Source organism: Pongo pygmaeus, chromosome 12 (genome assembly GCF_028885625.2).
Source record: "Pongo pygmaeus isolate AG05252 chromosome 12, NHGRI_mPonPyg2-v2.0_pri, whole genome shotgun sequence".
NCBI lineage: Eukaryota > Metazoa > Chordata > Mammalia > Primates > Hominidae > Pongo > Pongo pygmaeus.
Genome location: NC_072385.2, coordinates 78,013,372 through 78,039,546, shown reverse-complemented (window position 1 = coordinate 78,039,546; position 26,175 = coordinate 78,013,372). Strand labels below are relative to the sequence as shown.

General features: G+C 40.5%; 1 protein-coding gene across 1 annotated transcript; it reads left to right on the top strand.

The window, feature by feature from the left end:
* Positions 1-675: 675 nt before the first annotated feature.
* CFAP36 (cilia and flagella associated protein 36) lies at positions 676-26,175 on the top strand. Its single transcript, XM_054473899.2, has 10 exons — positions 676-1,015; positions 3,205-3,269; positions 4,821-4,922; positions 9,974-10,088; positions 14,955-15,042; positions 16,773-16,824; positions 18,599-18,701; positions 25,054-25,190; positions 25,338-25,487; positions 26,009-26,175. Exons 1-10 carry the CDS (start codon positions 901-903, stop codon positions 26,108-26,110), a joined length of 1,029 nt encoding a protein of 342 aa, XP_054329874.1. The 5' UTR covers positions 676-900; the 3' UTR covers positions 26,111-26,175.

Genomic DNA, 26,175 nt, shown 5'->3' with positions numbered 1-26,175 from the left:
AAGATACAGATGCAAACTGACTGTAAGACAATCAGCGGACAGCTCGGCTTTGTATTTTCAGACAACCCTTTAATTACAAACGCCTCTGGGCCAATGGTCTGAAAATGGTTGGGACTGAGGTGCTGGGGATACAATGATGAAGTGCAGCCGCTGAAGCCATGTCAGGTGGAGACCCGGTTACCTCAGACCCTCACTGAGCCTTTTCTTTTTTCTTTTCTTTCTTTCTTCTTTTTTTTCTTTTGAGACGCAGTCTCCCAGGCTGCAGTGCAGTGGCTCACTGCAACCTCGGCTTCCCGAGTTCAAGCGATTCTCCTGCCTCAGCCTCCCGAGTAGCTGGGATTACAGGTGGCGCCACCACGCCAGGCTAATTTTTGTATTTTTGGTAGAGACGAGGTTTCATCATGTTGGCCAAGCTGGTCTCGACCTCCTGACCTCAGGCGATCCGCAAGCCTCGGCCTCCCAAAGTGCTGGGATTACAGGCGTGAGCCACCGCGCCCGGCTACTGCACGTTTTCCAAACCTTGGCTCCTACGCATTTATCAGAAGAGAGAGCGCAGATAATCTGTCTATGACTTCCAGCCAATGGCTACACTTCTTTTCTCAGCCCTCGTCCACTGTTCTTTTTTAACCAATCAGAAACGTTTTTCAAACGTTTGTCCTCCCCGCTAAGTGCGCAGGCTCCTGGAAAGTTGTCTTCACTTCCGGGCCGCGGTCTAGGGCGGCTACGTGTGTTGCCATAGCGACTATTTTGCGTTAACTGGTTGGTAGCTTCTATCCTAGGGGCTGAGCGACTGCGGGCCAGCTCTTCCCTTATTCCTTCTCGGCTCCTTGTGGCCCAAAGGCCTAACCGGGGTCCGGCGGTCTGGCCTAGGAATCTTCCCCGTTGCCCCTTTGGGGCGGGATGGCTGCGGAAGAAGAGGACGAGGTGGAGTGGGTGGTGGAGAGCATCGCGGGGTTCCTGCGAGGCCCAGACTGGTCCATCCCCATCTTGGACTTTGTGGAACAGAAATGTGAAGGTAAAAACCAGAGCCCGAACCGACAATCCTTTTCTTCTCTCTCACACCAGCGGCGGGTAGGGGGTTGGTAACCACAAGTCATCTCTCGTCTCCCCCACCCCCTGTCTCCACCCCTGTCGCAAGGTCTCGTTCCCCTCATCACCTTCTCCACCCGCGTCGTCAGGTTTAGAGCTGGTTATGTGGGAGGAATTCCTTTCACCCTGCCGATGTGTTCCTTCGCAGACCTGAAAATGGGGACCGAGACTCCCCTTCTGTGGGGCCCAAGCGCACGTCCGAAGAACATTAGACTTGAATCGTAAATTCGGTCTCTCAACCTGTCCCGAACGTTTCTGCCCTCGGCAGGTGGACTGTTTGGCTGGGCTTCTTCAACAGCTTAGCCAGACTTGAGAGGAGAAGCATCGGTTTACCTGAGTTCCTTATGATCCCTAGCATTTCGTCCGGTGTAGTCAGCTTAGGAAATGAGAAATGATTTCACACCAAACCAACAGTTAACTGCAAAGGAGGGCATGTGATAACTCCAGGAAGCCCAGAGCCGATGATTTTGGTGGCCTGTATTCCCCTTGGTGAGCTCTCTACTCTTGGCTATACCAAAAATAGGCGAGGTGGGGCCGGGAACCATTCTTGGAACAAATGAGGCGTATAGATATGGCATAATATTCCCTGTGAAGGACAGGCACCTCCGGGTTCTGAGCAGTTCTTCATGCTTGGAGTTCTGCATTCAGTTCGTGGAGACTATTTGCAGCCCATTCGCAGAAAAGGAACCAGAAACCACGTCATATAAATGAGTGCCCAAGAGTTATTGTGGTTGTTTAATCGGGCAAGACTTTGAGGGTAGTAATATTCATCAATTATTTGAACATCTGCTTTTTGTTGTAAGGTTCAGTGGAATAGAGCTAGGGTCAGTTGGTACAAGCTACAGGGAAACAAATTTCAGTGAAGGAAGTGTTTCATGACAGAATGTATCCAAGATGAGTTAGCCAGCCTCAGAAGGTAATGAGCTTCCCGGCTCCAGCAGTGTTTGAATGGATCTGATAGCGACTTAATAGGGTTAGAGGGATTCAACTATTCAGCTATCAAATGGTCGGTTATCCTGGATGACCTTTTAAGACTTCTTTAAATTCCAAGATATCATGAATCTGGTAAAGATGAAATTCAGTTTGACCACTGAATCTTTTCATTACATTTTCATTGCTATAATCAAAATTCAAATCGTAGTTATTAAAGTGTTGTTTTTACAGGTAATTTTTTAACAATGTTCAAAAACAAAATAACTTGTATTTGTACTCCTTTTTTTTTTTTCTGGGAGACAGAGTGTCGCTCTGTTGCCCAGGCTGGAGTGCGGTGGCGTGATCTTGGCTCACTGCATTGTTTTATACATATGATCATTCAGTAAACACTTGTTTTGATTTTATTTAACTTCATTATTTATCTGTGGTAACAAAAATGGCCTGGTCACTTTCAGTAACATTTACATCAGCAAAATTCCAGTACAATAAAATAATATGGAACCTACTGTAAAAGGATTTAACCATTAACAATAATATTCCATTAAAAGTTATGAAGAAATTATTGCCTATTGATTGAAATGTGTTTTTGTCTTAAATATGAGGTAGTATTCATTTTAAATATTTTCTCAAGTAGGCAAAAAAGCTTGTTTACAATTAATAGTATATATGAATAGTATATATGTGTATGTGTGTGGGTGTATATATATTTTTGTCTTTTTTTTTTTTTTGAGATGGAGTCTCACTCTGTCGCCCAGGCTGGAGTGCAGTGGCGCAATCTCGGCTCACTGCAACCTCCGCCTCCTGGGTTCAAGCAATTCTCTTGCCTCAGCCTCCGGAGTAGCTGGGTCTACAGGCGCGCGCAACCACGCCTGGCTAATTTTTGTATTTTTAGTAGAGACGGGATTTCACCACATCGGCCAGGCTGGTCTCGAACTCCTGATCTTAGGTGATCCACCCACCTTGGCCTCTGAAGGTGCTGGGATTACAGGCATGAGCCACAGTGCTCGGCCACTAGTATATATTTTTAGATATATTCATTTATATATTTTTTAAAGATAAACCCTAAGAATTCAAAGCTGAAGAGCTAGCTTGACAGTTCTATTTGGAAGGAGTGGATTTTTAAATTTGCATTAATAAAATGATTTGGTTTTTACACTATGTAATATTTTCTTTTAAATTTAGTTTTTGATGATGAAGAAGAAAGCAAATTGACCTATACAGAGATTCATCAGGAATACAAAGAACTAGTGAGTATTTTATTTCACTGATTTTTAAAGTTAATTAGGCTAATACTACTTATAGCTTTTCTAAATGAAGAAAAATATTTTTACATTAAAAATCCTTAATTTTACAAAAATCCAGTCTACCTTAACAATAGTGCCAGTTATATCTGTCTCCACAGGTGCTCTGAGTATCTCATTTGGATGACTTATCTCCTCTACTCTAAGGAATGGTTTTACAACTCTTTATGGGTTCTTGCATGTATTCTTTATATCTTATTCTTATTTTGTTGATGCATCCAGGGACATATTAATTATTCACTTCGTCATGGTTGTCATGTGATTTTTTTATTTTTTATTTTTGAGACAGGGTCTTGCTCTGTCACCCAGGCTGGAGTGCAGTGGCACTATCACAGCTCATTGCAGCCTCAACCTCCCCAGGCTCAAGCGATCCTCCCATCTCAGCCACCTGAGTAGCTGGGACTACAGGTGTGCACCACCATGCCCTGCTAATTTTTTTTTATTTTGTAGAGATGGGGTTTCTTTGTTTCCCAGGCTGGTGTCGAACTCCAGAACTCAAGCGATCCACCTACCTGGGCCTCCCAAAGTGTTGGGATTACAGGCATGAGCCACTGCCCAGCCTGTCTTGTGATTTTAAAAAATGCCTCTGGCAGTGGGGCGCAGTGGCTCACACCTGTAATCCCAGCACTTTGGAGGCCAAGGCAGGTGGATTGCTTCAGCCAAGGAGTTCGAGACCAGCCTGGGCAACATGGTGAAACTCCATCTTTATAAAAATTACAAAAATTAGTCAGTCATGATGGCATGTGCCTGTAGTCCCAGCTGCTTGGGAGGCTGAAGTGGGAGGATGATCTCTTGAGCCCAGAGGGTCAAGGCTGCAGTGAGCCATTACTATGCCACTGTACTCCAGTCTGGACAACAGAGTAAGACCCTGTCTCAAAAAAAAAAAAAAAAAAAGAAAAGGCCAGGCATGGTGGCTCATGCCTGTAATCCCAGCACTTTGGGAGGCCAAGGCAGGCGGATCACCTGAGGTCAGGAATTCGAGACCAGCCTGACCAACATGGTGAAACGCCGTCTCTACTTAAAAAAAAAAAAAAAAAAAAATTAGTCGGGCATTGTGGCAGGCGCCTGTAGTCCCAGCTACTCAGGAGGCTGAGGCAGGAGAATTGCTTGAGCCTGGGAGGCAGAGGTTGCAGTGAGCCGAGATGGTACCACTGCACTCCGGCCTAGGTGACAGAGTGAGACTCCATCTCAAAAAAGAAAGAAAAGAAAAGAAGAAAAAAAATGCCTCTGGGTAGCAGAAGAGTTGTGCCACACTGAACTTCATAATCCTGACTTCAACTATTTCTATTAGAAGAAATACAATTTCATGTGATTTTCAGCAAAAATATTAACTTTTAATTTGTGTATGGTGAAAGACAATGTCACTGTCATGTAATATTATGTAGATTAATATTTGCAAAAAATTTGATGATACTTTTCTAAACTCAATACTTAATAAGCAAACTGTCATGTAGAAATTTTCTATGTAATTATAAAAGTTAAACTTTGTTTTTTTAGGTTGAAAAGCTGTTAGAAGGTTACCTCAAAGAAATTGGAATTAATGAAGATCAATTTCAAGAAGCATGCACTTCTCCTCTTGCAAAGACCCATACATCACAGGTTTTTGCTTTGTGTTATTCTGCTAACATACAGTTTTAACAAATGCCCAGGGTTTCACTTAAATTTGAATGTTTGATTGACAAAGTGTAATATTTTAGACATTGTGAGAGGTAGAAAGATAATTCATCATATATGAGTTCTTTTTGAGAGCAACCCTGAAAAATGATAATTTGAGGCATTAATGAACTGATACAACTCAAAGTGACCTTTCTAAACTCAGAACTAGAATAAGATCACAGGGTTTATACAAACTACTGTTTTATTTACATAGATCTCCAATAATTCTGCAGTTGCTCCTTTTATAATTTTAGCAGATCCACAGTCAGTAGTTCCTGCGGCTTCCTTCTCTTGGAACTGCTTGTATTATCTTACTGGTTGTGTAGTGCTAGGCTGAAGTAGTAATACGTATGTTTATAAACTAATGTTTGTTTTTGTTGTTTTTTTGATATGGGGTCTCACTCTGTTGCTCAGGCTGGAGTTTAGTGGTGCGAATGCAGCTCATTATAGGCTCAACATCCCTGGGCTCAGGTAATCCTCCCACCTCAACCTTCCTAGTAGCTGGGACTACAGGTGCCACACCAGCACACCTGGCTAATTTTTTTTTTTTTTTTTTGTAGAGACAGGGTCTTGCTCTGTTGTCCAGGCTGGTCTTGAATGCTGGACTCAAGGGATTTGCCCATCTTGGCCTCCCAAAGTGCTAGGATTATAGTCATGAGCCACCACACCCAGCCTATAAACTAATGTTTATTGACGGCTTGTGCTAATTGATATTTTAGGCACTTGACATGTTTTATCTCATTTAATCTTCCTGACACCTCTTAAGAAACTGCTACTATATAACTTCCATTTAGAAATGAGGAAACCAGGCCGGGAGTGGTGGCTTACGCCTGTAATCCCAGTACTTTGGGAGGCCGAGGCGGGCAGATCACCTGAGGTCGGGAGTTCGAGACCAGCCTGACCAACATGGAGAAACCCCATCTCTACTAAAAATACAAAATTAGCTGGGCATGGTGGCGCATGCCTGTAATCCCAGCTACTTGGGAGGCTGAAGCAGGAGAATCACTTGAACCCAGGAGGCAGAGGTTGTGATGAGCCAAGATTGTGCCATTGCACTCCAGCCTGGGCAACAAGAACAAAACTGTCTAAAAAAAAAAACAAAAAAGAAATGAGGAAACCAAAGCACAGAGATATTAAGCAAATAGTCCAAAGTCCACAGCTAAATAAGTAGTAGAGCCAGTATCCCCAGCCCAGGCAAGCCAACTGTGTGCCCTTGCTCAGAGGGTGAGGATTGGGATATGTTGCTACTACCCAAGTAGCGTTTTGCTCAAAAACTGAAGGCCAGGACGTGGCTCATGCCTATAATCCCAGCACTTTGGGAGACCAAGACAGGAGGATTGCTTGAAGCCAGGGGTTCGAAACCAGCCTGGACAACATAGTGAGACCCCATCTTTAAAAAAATATAAAAGTTAGCTTGTTGTAGGTTGTAGTGGTGTTCTCCCCAGAGCACCCCTACTCAGGAGGCTGAAGTAGGAGCATCACTTGAGCCTAGGAGTTTGAAGCTGCAGTAAGACAAGATCATGCCACTGTACTCCAGCCTGGGCAACAGATTAAGACCCAACCCCAAAAAACAAAACACTGGCTTTGGCATCTCATCTTCTACTAAATAAACTGTAATTTCTTAGCAAGATATGGTAAGAATTGTTTAAAATGAGACTCCAGATTATATTTTTAGCCATGATCCCTTGCTATAGTTCTCCAATATATTATGTTCTACTGCCATTCCAGGTAACTTGCTCTTTTTTTTTTTCTTTTGAGACGGAGTTTCACTCTTGTTGCTCAGGCTGGAGTGCAATGGCGCAATCTCGGCTCACTGCAACCTCCACCTCCTAGGTTCAAGTGATTCTCCTGCCTCAGCCTCCCAAGTAGCTGGGATTACAGGCTCCCACCACCATGCCCGGCTAAGTTTTTGTATTTTTAGTAGAGGCAGGGTTTCACTATGTTGGCCAAGCTGGTCTCGAACACCTGACCTCAGGCGATCCACCCGCCTTGGCCTCCCAAAGTGCTGGGATTACAGGCGTGAGCCACCACGCCCTGCTGCCACTTGCTCTTATAAGCATCTGTACACCTACCTTTGCTCATGCTGTCCCTTAACCTGGAATGTATGGTCCCCTCCCCAGACCACTCCATCTTTCCTTTCATAATGTGGAGAAATCCTCATTATCAGGGCCTGGTTGAAATGCTACTTGTTATAGCAGCTTTGCTGCTTATTCTAAAGTCTGACCAGAATTCATTCTACTTAACTAGGCCAATTTTAAATTGATATTTTTGTTACTCTGCCTTGAATTATAGTTTCCTACAAGTCTCTTTCCCTACTAAATTGTAAGTCCTTTGAGCTGTGTTTAATATCTTTGCATTCCCTGCTGGTAGAACAGAGATGAAAACTTAGTTGCTAGTACATAGTTCTCAATAAATGTTTATTAATTTAAATTATCTTGTTATGATGGCCTAGAAGAGGTTGCCTTGACTACTTTTTAATCCAGCACTTCCTCTTTTGCACAACTTTTCATTTGATGATCACCTTTAATTCTAGGAATAGAAAATCTTTTTTGTTTGTTTGTTTTTGTTTTTGAGACAGGGTCTTTCTCTGCCACCCTGGCTGGACTGCAGTTGTGCAGTCATAGTTCTATGCAACCTCTAACTCCTGGGTTCAAGTGAATCTCCTGCCTCAGCCTCCTGAGTAGCTAGGACTATAGTGTGCACCATTATGCCTGGCTAATTTTTCAGTTGTTTTGTAGAGAGGGGGTCATGCTGTGTTGTCCAGGCTGGTCTTGAGGTCCTGGCATCAAGCAATCCTCCTGCCTCAGCCTCCCAAAGCTCTGGGGTTACAGGTACGAGCCACTATATTTTGGCTGGGTGTGATAGCTCATACCTGTAATCCCAGTGCTTTGGGAGGCTGAGGCAGGAGGATTACTTTAGGCCAGGGGCTCAATACTAGCCTAGGCCACAATGCAAGACCCCATCTCTACAAAAAATAAAAATACAAGAATTAGCTGGGCATGGTGACACGCTGCTGTAGTCCTAGCTACTTGGGAAGCTGAAGTGGGAGGATTGCTTGAGCCCAAGAATTTGAGGCTGCAGTGAGCTATGACTGTACCACTGTACTCCAGCCTGGGCTGCAGAGTGAGACCCTGTCTCTAAAATAATAATAATAATAAAATAATTTAAATGTTATTGGCATGCCCACATTAATGTGAAAAAATCTGGCAATTTCCAAGAAGACATAACAATCTTTAATGTGTATGTACCTAATAACAAAGCAACAAAATGTGTGAGGCAGAAACGGAATTGCAAAGAGAAATGGATGAATACATGAATATAGTTGGAGACTTCAACACCCTCTATCAGTATTGGACAGATCCAGTAGTTAGAAAATCAGTAAAGACATAGTTGAACTAAACAGCACCTTCAGGCCAGGCACGGTGGCTCATGCCTGTAATCCCAGAACTTTGGGAGGCTGAGGTGGGTGGATCACTTGAGGTCTGGAGTTCGAGACCAGCCCGGCCAACATGGTGAAACCCATCTCTACTAAAAATACAAAAATTAGCCGGGTGTGGTAGCGGGCACCTGTAATCCCAGCTACTCAGGAGGCTGAGGCAGGAGAATCACTTGAACCTGGGAGGTAGAGGTTGAGGTGAGCCGAGATTGCGCCACTGCACTCCAGCCTGGGCGACAGAGCAAGACTGCATCTCAAAATAAATAAATAAATAAATAAACAAACAACAGCACCTTCATTCAACTGAATTTATTTGACATACACCACTTCATCCAATAATCAAAAATACACATTCTTCTCAAGATCACACAGAATGTTCATCAAGACAGACTACATTATGGGCCATAAAACATACCTTAACAAATTTAAAAGAAGAGAGATCATACACGGTCTGCTCTCAGAGCACAACATAATTAAACTGGAAATAAATAACAAAAGATAGTTGGAAAAAAACAAAACACTTGGAGATTAAACAACACACTTTAAAAAACACATGTGGGCCAGGCATGGTGGCTCATGCCTATAATTCCAGCACTTTGGGAAGCCAAGGTGGGCAGATTGCTTGAGCTCAGGAGTTCGAGACAAGCCTGGGCAACATGGTGAAACTCCATCTCTACAAAATACAAAAAAATTAGCAGGGCATTGTGGTACATACCTTCTGCCATGTTGGCCAGGCTGGTCTCAAACTGCTGACCTCAGGTAATCTGCCCATCTCAGCTTCCCAAAGTGCTGGGATTACAGACATGAGCCACTGCGCCTGGCCACAATTTTTGTTTTATAGAATTTTAAGGAATTATATAATTATATTATATATAAAATATGAAATCATAGAATAATCATAAAGTATTATATTTTATAGAATTATAAACAAATGCCCCTCTTTATTCCTGATCATCTTTCTTGTTCTGAGGTCTACTTTATCTGAAATTAAATTAAGCTACTCCAGCTTTCTTTTTTTTTAAACAACTTTATTGAGATATAATTTGCATATCACAATACTGATCCTTTTGAAAACTTTTTTTTTTTTTTTTTGAGACGGAGTCTTGCTCTGTCACCCAGGCTGGAGTGCAGAGGTACGATCTTGGCTCACTGCAACCTCTGTCTCCTGGTTCAAATGATTCTCCAGTCTCAGCCTCCTGAGTAGCTGGGACTACAGGTATGCACCACCGCACCTGGCTAATTTTTAAATTTTTTTTAGTAGAGACGGGGTTTCACCATGTTGGCCAGGCTAATCTTAAACTCCTGACCTCAAGTGTTCTGCCTGCCTCAGCCGCCCAAAGTGTTGGGTTTACAGGTGTGAGCCACCGTGCCCGGCTGAGAACCCTGTTTTAAAGGCTATTAAAATAAATTTTAAAATTGTCCTTTTGGGACATCTAATCATAAATAACAATGTAGCATTCTTGAATTAATCTACTGTTTTGCAGTAGAAATGGTTCGAATGTGTGGGTAATAGTTTTAAAACTTGCATCTTCATTTCACTTGAGATTTCTTTCCACAGGCCATTTTGCAACCTGTGTTGGCAGCAGAAGATTTTACTATCTTTAAAGCAATGATGGTCCAGAAAAACATTGAAATGCAGCTGCAAGCCATTCGAATAATTCAAGAGAGAAATGGTAAAATGTTGAAGTTAGAAATCTAAGTACTAAATGCGTTTTTTTTTTTTTTTTTTACAGTTTTGACTATTCTAATTCTAATATGGTCTTAAATGTAGCTGTCTCGTATACATTTATTTCAAGTTTGAAAGACTTCAGCTGACTTGAGATTTTAGAGTATATGGCTGGGTGCAGTGGCTCACACCTGTAATCCCAGCATTTTGGGAGGCTGAGGCGGGCAGACCACGAGGTCAGGAGATCGAGACCATCCCAGCTAACACAGTGAAACCCCGTCTCTACTAAAAATACAAAAAAATTAGCTGGGCATGGTGGCGGGCACCTATAATCCCAGCTACTTGGGAGGCTGAGGCAGGAGAATGGTGTGAACCTGGGAGGTGGAGCTTGCAGTGAGCTGAGATCGCGCCACTGCACTCCAGCCTGGGTGACAGAGTGAGACCCTGTCTCAAAAAAGAGTATAAACTTCCTGATTTGTATTTGACATCTCAAAAAAAGGAGACCAGAATTCAATGATACTTTGGATTTCACAGAGTTCAATTTTCTGCCCAGCCATTATGTTTATGAAGTTGAGTATTTTTGAATGGTCATAGTTGTAGTTACTGGTGAGAGGTGTCCATCCTTTTTCTGGCTTAAGATTGTTAAGACCTTTGTAGGAAGCAGTGGTTCTTTTTTTTTTTTTGAGACAGAGTCTCGCTCTGTTGCTCAGGCTGCAGTGCAGTGGCATGATCTCGGCTCACTGCATGCTCTGCCTCGCGGGTTTACACCATTCTCCTGCCTCAGCCTCCCAAGTAGCTGGGACTACAGGCACCCGCCACCATTCCTGGCTAATTTTTTGTATTTTTAGTAGAGATGGGGTTTCACCATGTTAGCCAGGATGGTCTTGATCTCCTGACCTCATGATCCGCCCGCCTGGGCCTCCCAAAGTGGCCGGAAGAGTGGTTCTTAAGCGTTAGCAAGTATTGGAAATGGTTGGAGGGCTTGCTGAAGCACATATGGCTGCCTCCCAGTTTCTGATTTAATAGGTCTGGGGTACCGATAATTTGCATTTTTAACAATGATATGGTTTGGCTGTGTCCCCACCCAAATCTCATCTTGAATTCCCATGTGTTGTGGGAGGGACCCAGTGGGAGGTAATTGAATTTTGGGGGCAGGTCTTCCACATGCTGTTCTTGTGATAGTGAATAAGTCTCATGAGATCTGATGGTTTTGGGAAACGGGAGTCTTCCTGCACAAGCTCTCTCTTTGCCTGCTGCCATCCATGTAAGACGTGATTGCTCCTGTTTGTCTTCCGCCATGATTGTGAGGCTTCCCCAGCCATGTGGAAACATAAGTCCGATTAAACCTCTTTCCTGTGTAAATTGCCCAGTCTCGGGTATGTCTTTGTCGGCAGCATGAAAATGGACTAACACAAACAAGTTCCCAGGTGATGCTGATGCTGCTAGTCCTGGGACCACACTAACACCCACTGTTCTAGGGCACTGGGCAGAGACAGATAAGCTTGTACCAGCATCATGTGGAAGAGAAAATGGAACTCAAAGCCCTATTAACCCTCATTGGCTTTATCTTTCCCCTGACTCTGTGCTTAAGTTCACTTTCTCTCTAGCTCTTCCTGCTCTTGTTCCCTTCTTGTGTACCTGAACTACGTTTAACATCCTGACTTAAAACAGCCGAGTTTCTAACCATGCTACTTGTTATTGTACCATCTCCTTTCTAACCCAGATTATCATCTGTGTTTCAAATTTCTTGCTGTGGTAACCTCACCTTAATTTCTGTGTCTTCGTTAGCTCAACAGATTGCCATGATATTTTTTTACCATGGCCCATAACCTCTTTAATGGCTTGGCAGCAGGACCTTTCCTTTGATTGTTTCTTGAAGATATGAGATCTATAGTTCAGTTGTATTGTTGGCTCTTAAGGGCCTGGAACATGCAACAATAGGGCTTCCGTTGTTGCATGGCAAACATCAGAATTTTGCATGGCCCTTACTGGGGAGTTTCCTCCTCATTTGACTGATGTGAGTAGAGACTCTTAGAGCCAGCCACCATCATAATCATCTACTACAATCGCAGGATGCTTTCCCCAGCAGCTAATAGCGCTGTTGTCTGTGGGTAGGGGGAAAACACCACCCTAACCCTGAAGAATGCATGACACAGTGCTATTACTTTGATGTGAATAAGTCTGGAAAATAGTCTCTTTCTACTGTGGTTTGCTTTATAAAATCCTTTCCTCTGTATTTTCCTGAAACTATGCTTTATTCTGACTTATGGGTTAGAGAATTTTAATAAGTATGTTAGTAAACAAATTTTTTAGGGGATCAGGAAAAGAAATAGTGAACTTGACAATGGCAGTCTTTAGTTTTCAGTTTGGAATTTAATTGGAAACTCATTTAGATTTTAATAAAAACGGAATAAATACATATCTTGTATCATGTGGATGCCTTAGGCTGTCAGTAACAGAACACTCCAGTGAAGAAAAGATCTCCCAGAACAAGAAGTCCAGAGGAAGGGAGAGAAGGAAGACAGGTTCGGGGTTGGTTAATTTAGTGGCTCAGTGATCTAATCAAGGACCCCGACACTTTGCATCTTTATACTCTGCCATTCTCAGGATCTTCTCTCATGATTGTACTCTGGCTGCATTGAATGCAGACTCAACAATGTCTTATGAAGAAATGGAATATTTCCTCCTGTACATCTCTTTTGTTAGCAAGACAACAATTTCATGGAAACCCTCCAGTTTTTCCCTCAAATCCTATTGATTAGGATTGGGGTCACTTGCCTTTCTTAAACCATCTGGCAAGGGGAATGAGATCATTATGATTGGCTTGAACCAATTAGGAGTTACTCTCCTGGGATTGGGGAGGGCCCTGCCTCTAAGTAGTTAGCTGCCTGATAATTCTGCAAAAGCTGGCTTCTATTAGCAAGGGAGGAGGAGGGGAATGATGTAGAATAATGACTATTGTCAGGCCACAGCATGGGGCATTTTACTTACATTTAAACATAAGCTAATACTTAGTTTCTGCTACAGAATTTCTAATACATGTACTTAGGAGTTTTGCTGGCTGGGCACAGTGGCTCATGCCTATGGTCCCAGTGCTTTCAGAGGCTGAGGCAGGAGGATCGCTTAAGCCCAGAAGTTTGAGGCTGCAGTGAGCTATGATAGCGCCACTGCATGCCAGCCTGGGCAACAGAGCAAGACCCTGTCTCAAAATTAAAAAAAAAAAAAAAAGAAAAAGAAAAGAAAGAATGTTGCCTGACTAAGATCCAGGGGTGAATACCTTAGATTAATGTTGATTATACTCAAAACTGCAGACTACTTGAAAATAGTTCTTAATGATGAGAAAAATTCAAAGGCTCTCTGGATTCTTTTTTATCTTTTTGGTGTCTTATTAAAGAATTTAGAGAAATTGCAAATGAGAGTATTATTTTGATGGTTTTTAAGTACTTCATACTGTTGTGTTATTCTTATACTTACAGTTTTCCTCAGAAAGATTATTAGGAGAATAATAATTTTATATCTTTGGACTGAGCAAAAATGCACTTAAGATTAATGGATTAGTTAGATGTCAGTTTTCTGGTTGTGATATTGTACTACTATAGTTTTGTAAGATGTTACCACTTGGGGAAACTGGGTAAAGAGTATATAGCAGCTTTCTGCATTATTTCTTACAATTGCACTTACCTCAAAATAAAACATTTAATTTAAAAAAAAGTATATAAACATCAGGAGGATTAGAGTAATAAAGCTATTTAAGAGTAGATCCAAAATCCTACAGTCATATGTGGATAAAGAAATGGAAGGTAAAAATGAAGAAGCATTCTGCTAATGTTGTGGAATGTAATAATTATAGATGCAAACAGAACAATTATTACCAGTCCACCTGCTTCACAGGAAGATAAAAGTAATAAAGTAAATTAAACCAATATTTTAAGTTACTTTTTATTTTCTTGGGCTGAAGTTGCTACTTCCCTGGTTTATAATTATTAGACCAACATCTGAATAGAAGCTTCAAGGGCAGAGATCGTTTTATTCATCTTTGTATCCCCCCAAAGTGCTTAACACCATGGTTTTATTACACATAGTAAGCAGCGCCCTTTTCAATAGCATCTGTGATAATATAAATGAAGACTTTTAATGCTATTTCAATTAGCAAAATTATATTTTGTTTTGTGACTCTTCTCATTTAAGGGACACCTTTGAGAGCAGTTTCATTATTAAGCCTAACTCAATGATTTCCATACTATATTCTTAGACACTATATGATTATGGAAGAGAAAAACATATTAACAAATTTTTGTTGCCACACATTGTTATTTTTAATTGCCAATAAAATAATTATTAAGAGATATTTGTAGTTAAAAGTGTGGGGTTTTTGGTGGGGCTTATTCTGTAAAATAGGAAAAGGCTTAAAAGAAGATAGTTAAAAATGGCCGGGAGTGGTGGCTCACGTCTGTAATCCCGGCACTTTGGTAGGCTGAGGGGGGCAGATGACTTGAGGTCAGGAGTTCGAGACCAGCCTGCCGACATGGTGAAACCCCATCTCTACTAAAAATTAACTGGGTGTGGTGGTGGGCAGCTCTAATCCCAGCTACTCTGGAGGCTGAGGCAGGAGAATCACTTGAAGCCAGGAGGCAGAGGTTGCAGTGAGCCCAGATCGTGCCACTGCACTCCAGCCTGGGTGACAGAAAGAGACTCTGTCTCAAAAATATTTATATATATATATAAAATAAAAGATGATAGTTAAAAAGATAATAGCTTAGGATGTTACAGTGATAGATCTGAAGGTAACTTGTACTTAAGGAACTAGAACAGTGAGAAATATATGTTTTTAATTGAGTTGATACTATTTCATGTGGTCTTTGGTTTTCAACAGGTGTATTACCTGACTGCTTAACCGATGGCTCTGATGTGGTCAGTGACCTTGAACAGGAAGAGATGAAAATCCTGAGGGAAGTTCTTAGGTACCACTCTTTAATTGTTTTTTAAATGAATCATTATTAATATTATATGATCTGTACATATGCTTTTTGCCCAACAAATATGAACTAATAAAATTGCTAAATTCTCTACTGAAGACCATCAAAATGATTTATCATTTTATGACTGTGAATATATTTCTTAGTGACAGAAAAAGTTATTTTCAGGTAACATACCAGATCAGTCCAAATGAGAAGGTCTTTTTACACCCCCATCATAGGAATAGGAAAGTAGTCACCAATGGGAAAAAGTTGCAGTAGACCTAGCCTGATCTCTGGAGAGAGGTATAATGACTTGAGCTAAACAGCTTACTCCATGGCTTCTGGATCTCACTATGGAGGTGGCATATTCTAGGTGTCACATAGTAGGAGGCTGGGCATCCAGATTCCACAGATTGAATAGCTGACTTGTTGATAGTAACCTTCAAGGGAGGGATGACAGAGAGGTGTCTATCCCAGTTGAGTATCTTGCCGGTCTCCTTGTTTCCCCAGTTACATGATTCTCAGCCAAATGCCTGGCAAGGAATGTGCAGACCACTAATGGGGTCCACACAGAACTAAGAAATGTTAATGGACATTTCTGTTTCTTTTGGGCCTGTTGTGCCCTGACCTTTACGGGAATTTTGGAAGGAAGGGGCAGTAGTAGCTCCTAATTTTTAAATCTCCTGTGAGAATATATTAGGTTTAGGGCAAAAGGATGCCTATAATCACAGTGTCACTTGCAGACTGTGGCCTTGGCCTTTGGGGTCACTTCTTCTCCAACTATACTACCACACATGACCATCTTCTAGCATCCTACAGTTCCCCCGACTTAGGGACTTTGTCCCACCTCCAAAGCAGAAGAGAGGATCAGAGGATGGGCCTGGTGGGAAACTACGGCAGTAGCTCCAGGATGCAGTGCTTAATTTCAGGGGGTTTGAGTGATTATGGAGAGGGTAGCAGATATGCAGGTGAACTCAACCCTTTCTTGCCACATCCCTCTTTGGATGGCAGGGGCAAATGGGAGCCTGAGACAACACAGAATGCTTTGAGTTTACAGGTTTGAGAGGTAAGGGTGTTTGGTTCAGAGGACTGGTAAAGTTTTGATTTGGACTGGTTGTGTTGGTTGATTGGTGGCCTGAAAACTGGTCAGCACTGTATTTTTAGATTTTATTTTCCAAGAGCTTTTGAGGGGATATACTACTGTGTAAGTAATAGAACTTAGTTATGAACGTGTATAACAGTTGACCTTGGTTACTTTCCAAAAGCAGACTGTCTCAGTGAGCAGTTTACAAAAGTTGATGGGCTTTGGCACAGTGGTATCACAAGTGCTTGATGATAGCTCAGATGCCATTGGAACAATGACATTTTATCAAGAGGGGTGTAATTGATCACTCTAAAGAGGGTGATTGAAGTCCTTATTAATGGGATTTGCCATTCAAATTTGGGTTCAGGATTTCAAATCTGTTGATCTTTATTCAGCTAGGGTTCATTCAGAGTTCTAGAAGAAATGGATAGATCTGTATTTTATGTTACTAACTGTATTATGCTGTATGCCTATGTATGTCTTTCCCAGTTGACTGTAAGCCACTTTAGAGCAAGGCTTGATTATCTTCCATCTTTGTGTCTAATGTGCCTTTTATTGTAAGCTTAGGTTAGCATGTTGCTTAGTTGAATATTTGTTCTTTGACCAAAAAAGGAAATTTATCTTTTTACCTTATTTTTGTATATTTCAGAAAATCAAAAGAGGAATATGACCAGGAAGAAGAAAGGAAGAGGAAAAAACAGGTGCCTACAGAACATATAACAGAAGTATTTTATTGCTGTTATCTCTTATTAAGTGTACACCTAGATCTTACTATTAAAATTTATACTTATGTGGAACTACATAATTTTAAGTACAATGTAAATATTGACCAATAATATTAATATATCAATAATTCTATGTATGTCGTGCATTACTGCTGGCCACCATATTATATAGTACTATATATACTTAACTGTATATAGTACAAAGACCACACAGTACTAATTAATCTTACAGGACATGCATATAAGCAAGAGTAGTCATTTTTTTTGGCAAGTTTAAGCATCTGTTTTTAACTTTTTATACTTTTTTCCCCTTCTTTATTTTTGTCCTGGTAACTCACAGAACAACATTTTTTTTTTTTTTTTTTTGAGATGGAGTCTTATTCTGTCACCCAGGCTGGAGTGCAGTGGTGTGATCTTGGCTCACTGCAACCTCTGCCTCCCGGGTTCAAGCGATTCTCCTGCCTCAGCCTCCAGAGTAGCCGGGATTACAAGTGTGCGCCATCACGCCTGGTTAATTTTTGTATTTTTAGTAGAGATGGGGTTTCACCACGTTGGTCAGGCTGGTCTTAAACTCCTGACCTCGTGATCTGCCCGCCTCGGCCTCCCAAAGTGCTGGGATTACAGGCATGAGCCACCACACCCGGCCAGAACAACCTTTTATACACTTTTATTTATTTATTTTTTTGCAGACAGTCTCACTCTGTCACCTGGGCTGGAGTGCAGTGGCGCAATCTCAGCTCACCGCAAACTCTGCCTCCCAGGTTCAAGTGATTCTCCTGCCTCAGCCTCCCAAGTAGGTGGGATTACAGGCGTGTACCACCACGCCCAGCTAATTTTTTGTATTTTCAGTAGACAGGGTTTCAGGATGTTGGCCAAGCTGCTCTTGAATTCCTGACCTCATGTGATCCACCTGCCTCAGCCTCCCAAAGTGCTGGGACTATAGGCGTGAGCCACTGTGCCTGGCCAACTTTTTATACTTCTTAATATAGAAAGTATATGCTTTTTTTTTTTTTTTTTTTTTTTTTTTTGAGACTGAGTCTTGTTGTATTGCCCAGGCTAGAGTGCAGTGGCGTGATCTTGGCTCACTGCAACCTCTGCCTCCCAGGCTCAAGCGATTCTCGTGCCTCAGCCTCCCCAGTAGCTGGGATTATAGGTGCCTGCCACCACTCCTGGCTAATTTTTGTACTTTTAGTAGAGACAGGATTTCACCATGTTGGCCAGGCCAGTCTCGAACTCCTGACCTCAGGTGATCTGCTGGCCTTGGCCTCCCAAAATGTTGGGATTACAGACATGAGCCACTGTGCCCGGCCAAAAGTATATACCTTTTTATAAGAGTGTATACTTTATACTTTCTTTTAAAGAGGCCAGACATGGTGGCTCACTCCTGTAATCCCAGCACTTTGAGAGGCCGAGGTGGGTGGATCACTTGAGGCCAGGAATTTGAGATCAGCAACATGGCAAAACCCCATCTCTACTAAAAATACAACAATTAGCTGAGCGTGGTAGTGCACACCTGTAATCCCAGCTACTCAGGTGGCTCAGGCATGAGAACTGTTTAAATTCAGGAGCCGGAGGTTGCAGTGAGCCAAGATCGCACTACTGCACTCCAGTCTGGGTGACAGAGTGAGACTCTGGCTCAAAAGAAAAAAAAAAGAAAACTATAATACCTTTGGATCCTTTAGGTGGTGAATTAGTTAAAATGAATCTAAATTGTGTGTTTTTTTAAAAACTGTATTATGGAATCCTGAAGTTATCAGAGGCTAAAACAGAAGAGCCCACAGTGCATTCCAGTGAAGCTGCAATAATGAATAATTCCCAAGGGGATGGTGAACATTTTGCACACCCACCCTCAGGTAAGATTGAGGTGTACTGAACTGTCTCTAATAATATGAATACACAAACACCATATAGAATGTGCCACTTTCTCACACTTATTTAACTTCAAAAGCCCTGGGAGGGAGTATTGAATGTCTTTGGTATTTAACGTTCTTTGTGAATTTGGTTAAAGAGGTTGCAGACGAGATACTGACCTGAAAGAGAGCGTATAGTCCTCAAGTTTCTATGTAAAGCCTGGAACCCACAGTAGAGAGCAAAACTCCTTGAGGGAGTAACTAGCCTTTGTGCACGGCTGCAGCTTACAAGAGAGGTTCACATAACATTTGGTATTCTCTTCCATGCTTACAGTTGTATGGTATTTGTGAGTGAGAAGCTGAACTTGGAAAGATAATATTAAATTTCTTTTCCAATGAATTAAGTACAGCTAGAAAATAAGAGGTAGCCATTTTGTCCAGATATTTGGTCAGAAATCATATCTTTGAAATCAAAATTCATAGGAATCCTTGTAGGAAATGCTAGTGGATGACCTTTTCAACATGTGGCAAATCTATTCTCAATATGAACTGATTTTCTATATAAAGAAACAAGTAATTCTGAAACAGAAATTAGGGTCATGAATTCAGTTCATTTTATTATGGATTCCTGTGGTTTTAAATAAATGTCCTTTTCTCAATTAAAAAAATATACTCTGTGAGGTAGATATTATAATCCTTGTTTTTCTTTTATCTTTGTTTTTGTTTTGAGTCAGAGTTTTGCTGTTGTTGCCCAGGCTAGAGTGCAATGGTGTGATCTCGGCTCACCACAACCTCCACTTCCCGGGTTTAAGTGATTCTCCTGCCTTAGCCTCCTGAGTAGCTGGGATTACAGGCAGGCACCACCACGCCCAGCTAATTATATATTTTTAGTAGAGATGGGGTTTCTACATGTTGGTCAGGCTGGTCTCGAACTCCCAACCTTAGGTGATCTGCTTGCCTTGGCCTCCCAAAGTGCTGGGATTACAGGCATGAGCCACTGTGCCTGGCTACTCTTATCTTTTTTAAAAAAATTATTTTTGTTGAGTCGGGTGTTGCTGTGTTGCCCAGGCTGGGTCTCAAACTCCTGGCCTCAAGTGATCCTCCTGCCTCAGCCTCCCAAAGCACTGGGATTATAGGCATGAGCCACTGTACCCATCCGTTTTTTTTTTTTTTTTAAAGAAATTCAAGGAAGCTGAGCGACTTGTCCAAGATCACCGAACTCTTCAATGGTGAAATTATGACTTACCTTGGTCTTCTGACACTAAATATTCTAAACCTTAGTTTAGAAGAACTTCTATAATTGAGATTAGTGTGATGTTTACCCATTAATTTTTTAATGTAAGTTGGAGAACAACTTTCTTTAATATGCCTAATTTAAGCTGTTTTAGGTTCACAGTAAAATTGAGCAGAAGGTACAGAGATTTCCCCCATATAGTCCCTGCCCTAGTAAATGCCTAGCCTCTCCCATTATCGACCCCCTCAAAAGTAGTACATTTGTTACGTTGGTGAACCTTCCTTGACACAACATTACCAACCAAAGAGCATAGTTTACATTAGGGTTCACTCTTGGTATTGTATATTCTGTGGATTTTGACAAACGTATGATGACATGCATTCACCATTATAGTATCATGTAGTATACAGTTTCACTGCCCTAAAAATTCTTTGTGCTCTGCCTGTTCATCCTTCCCACCTCCTAACCCATGGCAACCACTGATCTTTTACTGTTTCCACAGTTTCGCCTTTTCTAGAATGTCATATAGTTGAAATCATACAGTAGTACGTAGCCTTTTCAGATTGGCTTCTTTCACTTAGTAATAATCCATTTAAGATTTCTCCATGTCTTGTCATGGCTTCGTAGCTCATTTCTTTTTAGTGTTGAATAATATTCCATTGTCTGGATATGCCACGGTTTGTTTATTCATTTATCTGCTGAAGAAAATCTTGGTTGCTTCCAAGTTTTGACAATTATGAATAAAGCTGCTATAAACATCCATGTGCAGGTTTTTGTTTGGACATAGCTTTCAGCTCCTTTGGGTAAATACCAATGAGCATGATTGTTATATCTTACAGTAAGAGTATGTTTAGTTTTGTAAGAAAGTGCCAAACTGTCTTCTAAAGCGGCTATACCATTTTGCATTTCTACAGCAGTGAATGAGCGTACTTGTTGCATCCTTGCCAGCATTTGGTGTTGTCAGTGTTCTGGATTTGGACTATTCTAGTAGGTGTGTAGTGATCTCATTGTTGTTTTATTTGCATTTCCCTGATGACATGATGTGGAGCATCTTTTCATATGCTTGTCATCTATGTATCTTCTTTGGTGATGAGTCTGTTAAGGTCTTTGACCCATTATATTTGTTGGGTTGTTTGTTTTCTTTTTGTTAATTGGGTTCATTTTCTTATTGTTGAATTTTAAGTGATCTTTGTATATTTTGAATAATAGTCCTTTATCAGATGTGTCTTCTGAAAATATTTTCTTCCAGTCTGTGGCTTGTCTTCTCATCCTCTTGATACTGTCTTTTACGTAGCAGAAATTTTAATGAAGTTCAGCTTACTAATTATGTCTTTCATAGGGTGTGCCTTTGGTGTTGTATCAAAAAAGTCATCACCATACCCAAGGTCACCTAAATTTCCTCCTATGTTATCTTCTAGGATTTTTATAGTTTTACATTTTACATTTAGGTCTGTGATCTATTTTGAATTATTTTTTGTGAAGGGTGTAAAATTTGTGTCTAGATTCATATTTTTCTTTCAGATGTCCATTTTCCTTTCCTCATTGTATTGCCTTTGCTCCTTTGTCAAAGATAAATTGATCATATTTATGTGAGTTTATTTCTGGGCTCTCTATTATGTTCTGTTGATCTATTTCTCCATTCTTTTGCAAATACCACACTGTCTTGATTACTGTAGTTTGAAGTCTTCAAGTTGGGTAGTGTCAGTCCTCCAATTTTGTTCTTCAATATTGTGTTGGCTATTCTGGGTGTTTTGCCTCTCCATATAAATGTTAGAATCTGTTTGTCAGTATCCACAAAATAACTTGCTGAAATTTTGATTGATATTGTATTGAATCTGTAGATCATGTTGGGAAGAACTGACATCTTGACATTGAGTTTTCCTGTCCATAAACATGGAATAGGCGGGCATGGTGGCTCATGCCTGTAATCCTAGCATTTTGGGAGGCCAAGGCGGGAAAACTGTTTGACTCAGGAGTTCAAAACCAGCCTGGGCAATTTGGCGAAACCCTGTCTCTACAAAAAAAATACAAAAATTAGCCAGGCATGGTGGTGCACGCCTGTAGTCCCAGCTTCTAGGGAGGCTGAGGCAGGAGAATTGCTTGAGCCCAGGAGGTGGATGTTGCAGTGAGTTGAGATTGCATCATTGCACTCCAGCCTAGGTGACAGAGTGAGACCCTGTCTCAAAGAAAAAAAAATAAAAAAATAAAAAAATTTAAAAAAGGCCAGGAGTAGTGGCTCACATCTGTAATCCCAGCAATTTGGGAGGCCGAGTTGGTGGATCACTTGAGGTCAGGAGTTTGCGACCAGCCTGGCCAACATGGTGAAACTCCATCTCTACAAAAAATACAAAAAATTAGCTGGGCATCGTGGCAAGTTCCTGTAATGCTAGCGACTCAGGAGCTGAGGCAGGAGAATCGCTTGAACCCGGGAGGAAGAGGTTGCAGTGAGCCAAGATCGTGCCATTGCACTCCAGCTGGGGCAACAAGAGCGAAACTTCATCTCAAAATAAAATAAAATAAAAACCATGGAATATTTCTCCATTTATTGAGTTCTTTGATTCCTTTCATTAGAATTTTGTAGTTTTCCTCATATAGATCTTGTGTATATTTTATTTTATATCTAAGTATTTCATTTTTAGGGGCGCTGTGCTAATGTAAATGGTATTTTAAATTTTAAATTCCATTTATTCATTACTGGTATAAAGGAAAGTGATAAACTGTTATTAATTTGTATCCTGTAACCTTGCTATATAATTATTCATTTCAGTTTTTCTGTCAATTCTTTTGCATTTTCTACATAGATGATCATGTGTTCTGCAAATAAAGACATTTTTATTTATTCCTTCCCAATCAGTGTACCTTTTATTTCCTTTTCTTGTCCTAGTGGATTAGGTAGGACTTCTAGTATGATGTTGAATCAGAAAGGTGAGAGGGGACATTTTTGCCTTGTTTCTGATCTTAGTGAGAAACCTTCTAATTTCTCACCATTAAGTATTGTGTTAAGTTTTAGAGTTTTTCGTAGACACTCTTTATGAAGTTGAGGAAGTTCCTCTCTATTCCTAGTTTACTGAGAGCACCCATTAATTTTAAGGAGTTAGATTCTTATTTGAGAAAAGAACAGGAGTATATTGAACCAGAAGCAGATTTGTGAAGTTACCTTGCTTCTTTCTTAGTACCAAGTCAAACCATTTCTTTTTTATATATATGCTACAGATTGTAAGTAGAAATAGCCTCATTTTAATGATATATATGAAAGCTCCTGCTTTAGGTTTGTCTGTGCTCTAGTTTGCTGACCCAAATTAACTTTGTTTTATATACACCTAAGTACATATACTATTTAAATCTTGTGTCTAACATAAATTGAATAAATTTGCTTTGTCTGCTTTCTTATCTAAGTGAAGCTATAGAAAACTTGATCTCAAACCACATATAATTCAGTTGTACACATTAATGGTACAGCATAAATGGTAGATTTCAAAAGTAATGATTTCAATTTTTAAAATTATTTTTTTCAAATGCACATATCTGATATTTCAGAGAATCACTTCATACAAAGTGATGGAAGCCCAGTATGAAGACCTGAGTTTGGAAGAATCATGAAGTTGTTTGAGCTTCTGTTTTGTCCTTTTGCCTGTCTTTCCCTCATTCCTGCCAGCAATGGATAGTATCTTTTCTCAGATTGATGCAGATTTGCCAGAGATGAGATGATCTGTCTTTAGGTTTTCTGGCTTTCTGATCTTCCCTTCCTAGAAATTAGAGAAGCTAAGTATTTGGCTTCAAGTACTTTCCTTTCTAGGCCTGAGAATATACATATGTACTTAATTAACAAACCCAAGGCAAGAACTATTCAGAGAAAGAACATGAGTGGAATATAAATGCTTATATGTATGGGTTCCCCGCTCCTCAGGAATTATTTGAACTGTTCCTTCTCCAGTTCTGTGAGTCCACTGAGGGCTAAGCCTACCTCTGCTAACGTCACTCAGTAACAACAGCGGTGTTTTACCTCTATCTTTATTTCTGTTAGTTATGTAGCTCCCTGTCTAGGTTGGTTTGGAGTGCTGGTTCCAGCTTCTCTCTTCCATGGAGATTTCCCTTATTGTCCAAGGGTCTGGAGAGCTTTTCCTCCTTCACCCTCTCTGGCACTGTAGTCAGTCTGGTCACTGCTAGAGGAGTGGTCTGTTGTCAAGTTTCTTGCACAGACAAAATTCTGTTTTCTGTTTTAGTATGTATGCTGGCAAGGTATTATTATTATTTTTTAACTGGCAGGATCAACCAGGTGTGGCAAAAATTTTAATCATTTAGAGACATGTGTGCCATGTTTTCCCATCATGCTTTTAGATCTTAGCATCATTTTAATGTCTTTGCTTGTCTCAGTGTGCTTTCTTTCATAGCCCATGTATTTACACTGAAAATGTTTTATCTTTTTAAAAACAATCACCTTATAATAAAAAATGGCTCAGAGGAGCAATTAGAATGTTAACTCTCTCTCTTGGTTGGCACAGTCACCAAATGGCTGGAAAGTATTTAGTGCTCATGTTTATATGTGCTTCCAAGTTCTGCTTGCTTTAGAAATCTTTACATTTTCATAATGCACTGGCAGGTTTATAGTTATCTTCAATACATAATTATATACAAAAATTATTGACATTACTGGCATGCACTCTTGCAATACAAAAAATTATACTTTTACATTAATTGTTCTGAAAATATAGGGTGACTTTTTACATGCAAGCAAGTTTGGAAACCAATTACATTGTAGTAAGGGATTAGTATACTGTTTATTTGGATTACGTGGCAATCTTGTATTATATTATAGTGTAGTTCTAATCTTTAGACAAGGATTTTACCTTTTTGTAGCTATAGTACTGTACAAACAGCAGAAGCGTGGTACTTGTTGAGAAGTAGGTGAGAAACTGTAGTTCCAAGCTCCTTAAGGATAGAGACATGATGTTTACTGTTCTTACCCAGTGGCTGGCACAGTATAGGCACTGAATATATGTTGACTGAATGACTATGAGGAAAAACAAGTATTATTAACATTAGCTCATTTTGGCAAACCTAGCCTAATACTTAATATTTCTCATAATATTCTAATTGGTCTTATTGTCTACTTATTGCCAGAAGTTAAAGTGCATTTTGCTAATCAGTCAATAGAACCTTTGGGAAGAAAAGTGGAAAAATCTGAAACTTCCTCCCTCCCACAAAAAGGCCTGAAGATTCCTGGCTTAGAGCACGCGAGCATTGAAGGACCAATAGCAGTAAGTAAAAGACATCACTTTTAAGAACTATAAGCAAAATGACAAGGTACTGGGAAATCAAACTTTGAATTGAATCACTCAGTGGGCATCTGTGCTACTTACTAAATGGACTTGAATTTAGATAGCTCCTTTTCTTACTTGACCCAGAATTTATCAGTACTTGGAACAGAAGAACTTCGCCAACGAGAACACTATCTCAAGCAGAAGAGAGATAAGTTGATGTCCATGAGAAAGGATATGACGACTAAACAGATACAAAATATGGAGCAGAAAGGAAAACCCACTGGGGAGGTGGAGGTATGGCTAGCCTTAATATGTCAAGATTTACAAATCTGGTGGTGGAACTCTCAAAATCAGAATATGTGCAAGAAAGCCTCTAATAAATTTTGCTTGCAGACCCATTCATTATTAATCACCTCCTAGTGCAGTAGCTGCTAAGTCTTTTCTAGGAAGTGAAATTGTTGTGATAAGGATTTTTTGAGGCAGAATATAGCGGTGTCATTATACATTTTTTTCTTATGCTGTTTCTTTACTTGCTCTTCTCTGAGTATGTCAGGGGGTCAGTGGTCTGTTTCACCTGAGCATTCTGAAATGTTTTATCATAGAGCAGCATCAGTACCCCAGCCACCACTTCCAAGAGGGCTTCTCCAAGAAGAGACTTTATGAAGAAGAGATTTAGGAAACCTAGTCTATGTCTGTCTCTCCCTCCGCCCCACAAGAAAGTGCCCCTGATTTTTGTTCATTTGAGGCAGTATGTTGGGAATTTTAGACAAATGACCCTATTTCATACTGTAGCCAATTTTTTCTTTTTTTTTCAGGAAATGACAGAGAAACCAGAAATGACAGCAGAGGAGAAGCAAACATTACTAAAGAGGAGATTGCTTGCAGAGAAACTCAAAGAAGAAGTTATTAATAAGTAATAATTAAGAACAATTTAACAAAATGGAAGTTCAAATTGTCTTAAAAATAAATTATTTAGTCCTTA

Excerpts from the sequence above, each read along its gene's own strand:
- CFAP36 (XM_054473899.2), top strand. The coding sequence starts at position 901 with ATGGCTGCGGAAGAAGAGGACGAGGTGGAGTGGGTGGTGGAGAGCATC. Across the intron at positions 15,043-16,772 it reads ATCCTGAGGGAAGTTCTTAG|AAAATCAAAAGAGGAATATG; the intron begins GTACCACTCTTT and ends TGTATATTTCAG. Across the intron at positions 25,488-26,008 it reads AACCCACTGGGGAGGTGGAG|GAAATGACAGAGAAACCAGA; the intron begins GTATGGCTAGCC and ends TTTTTTTTTCAG.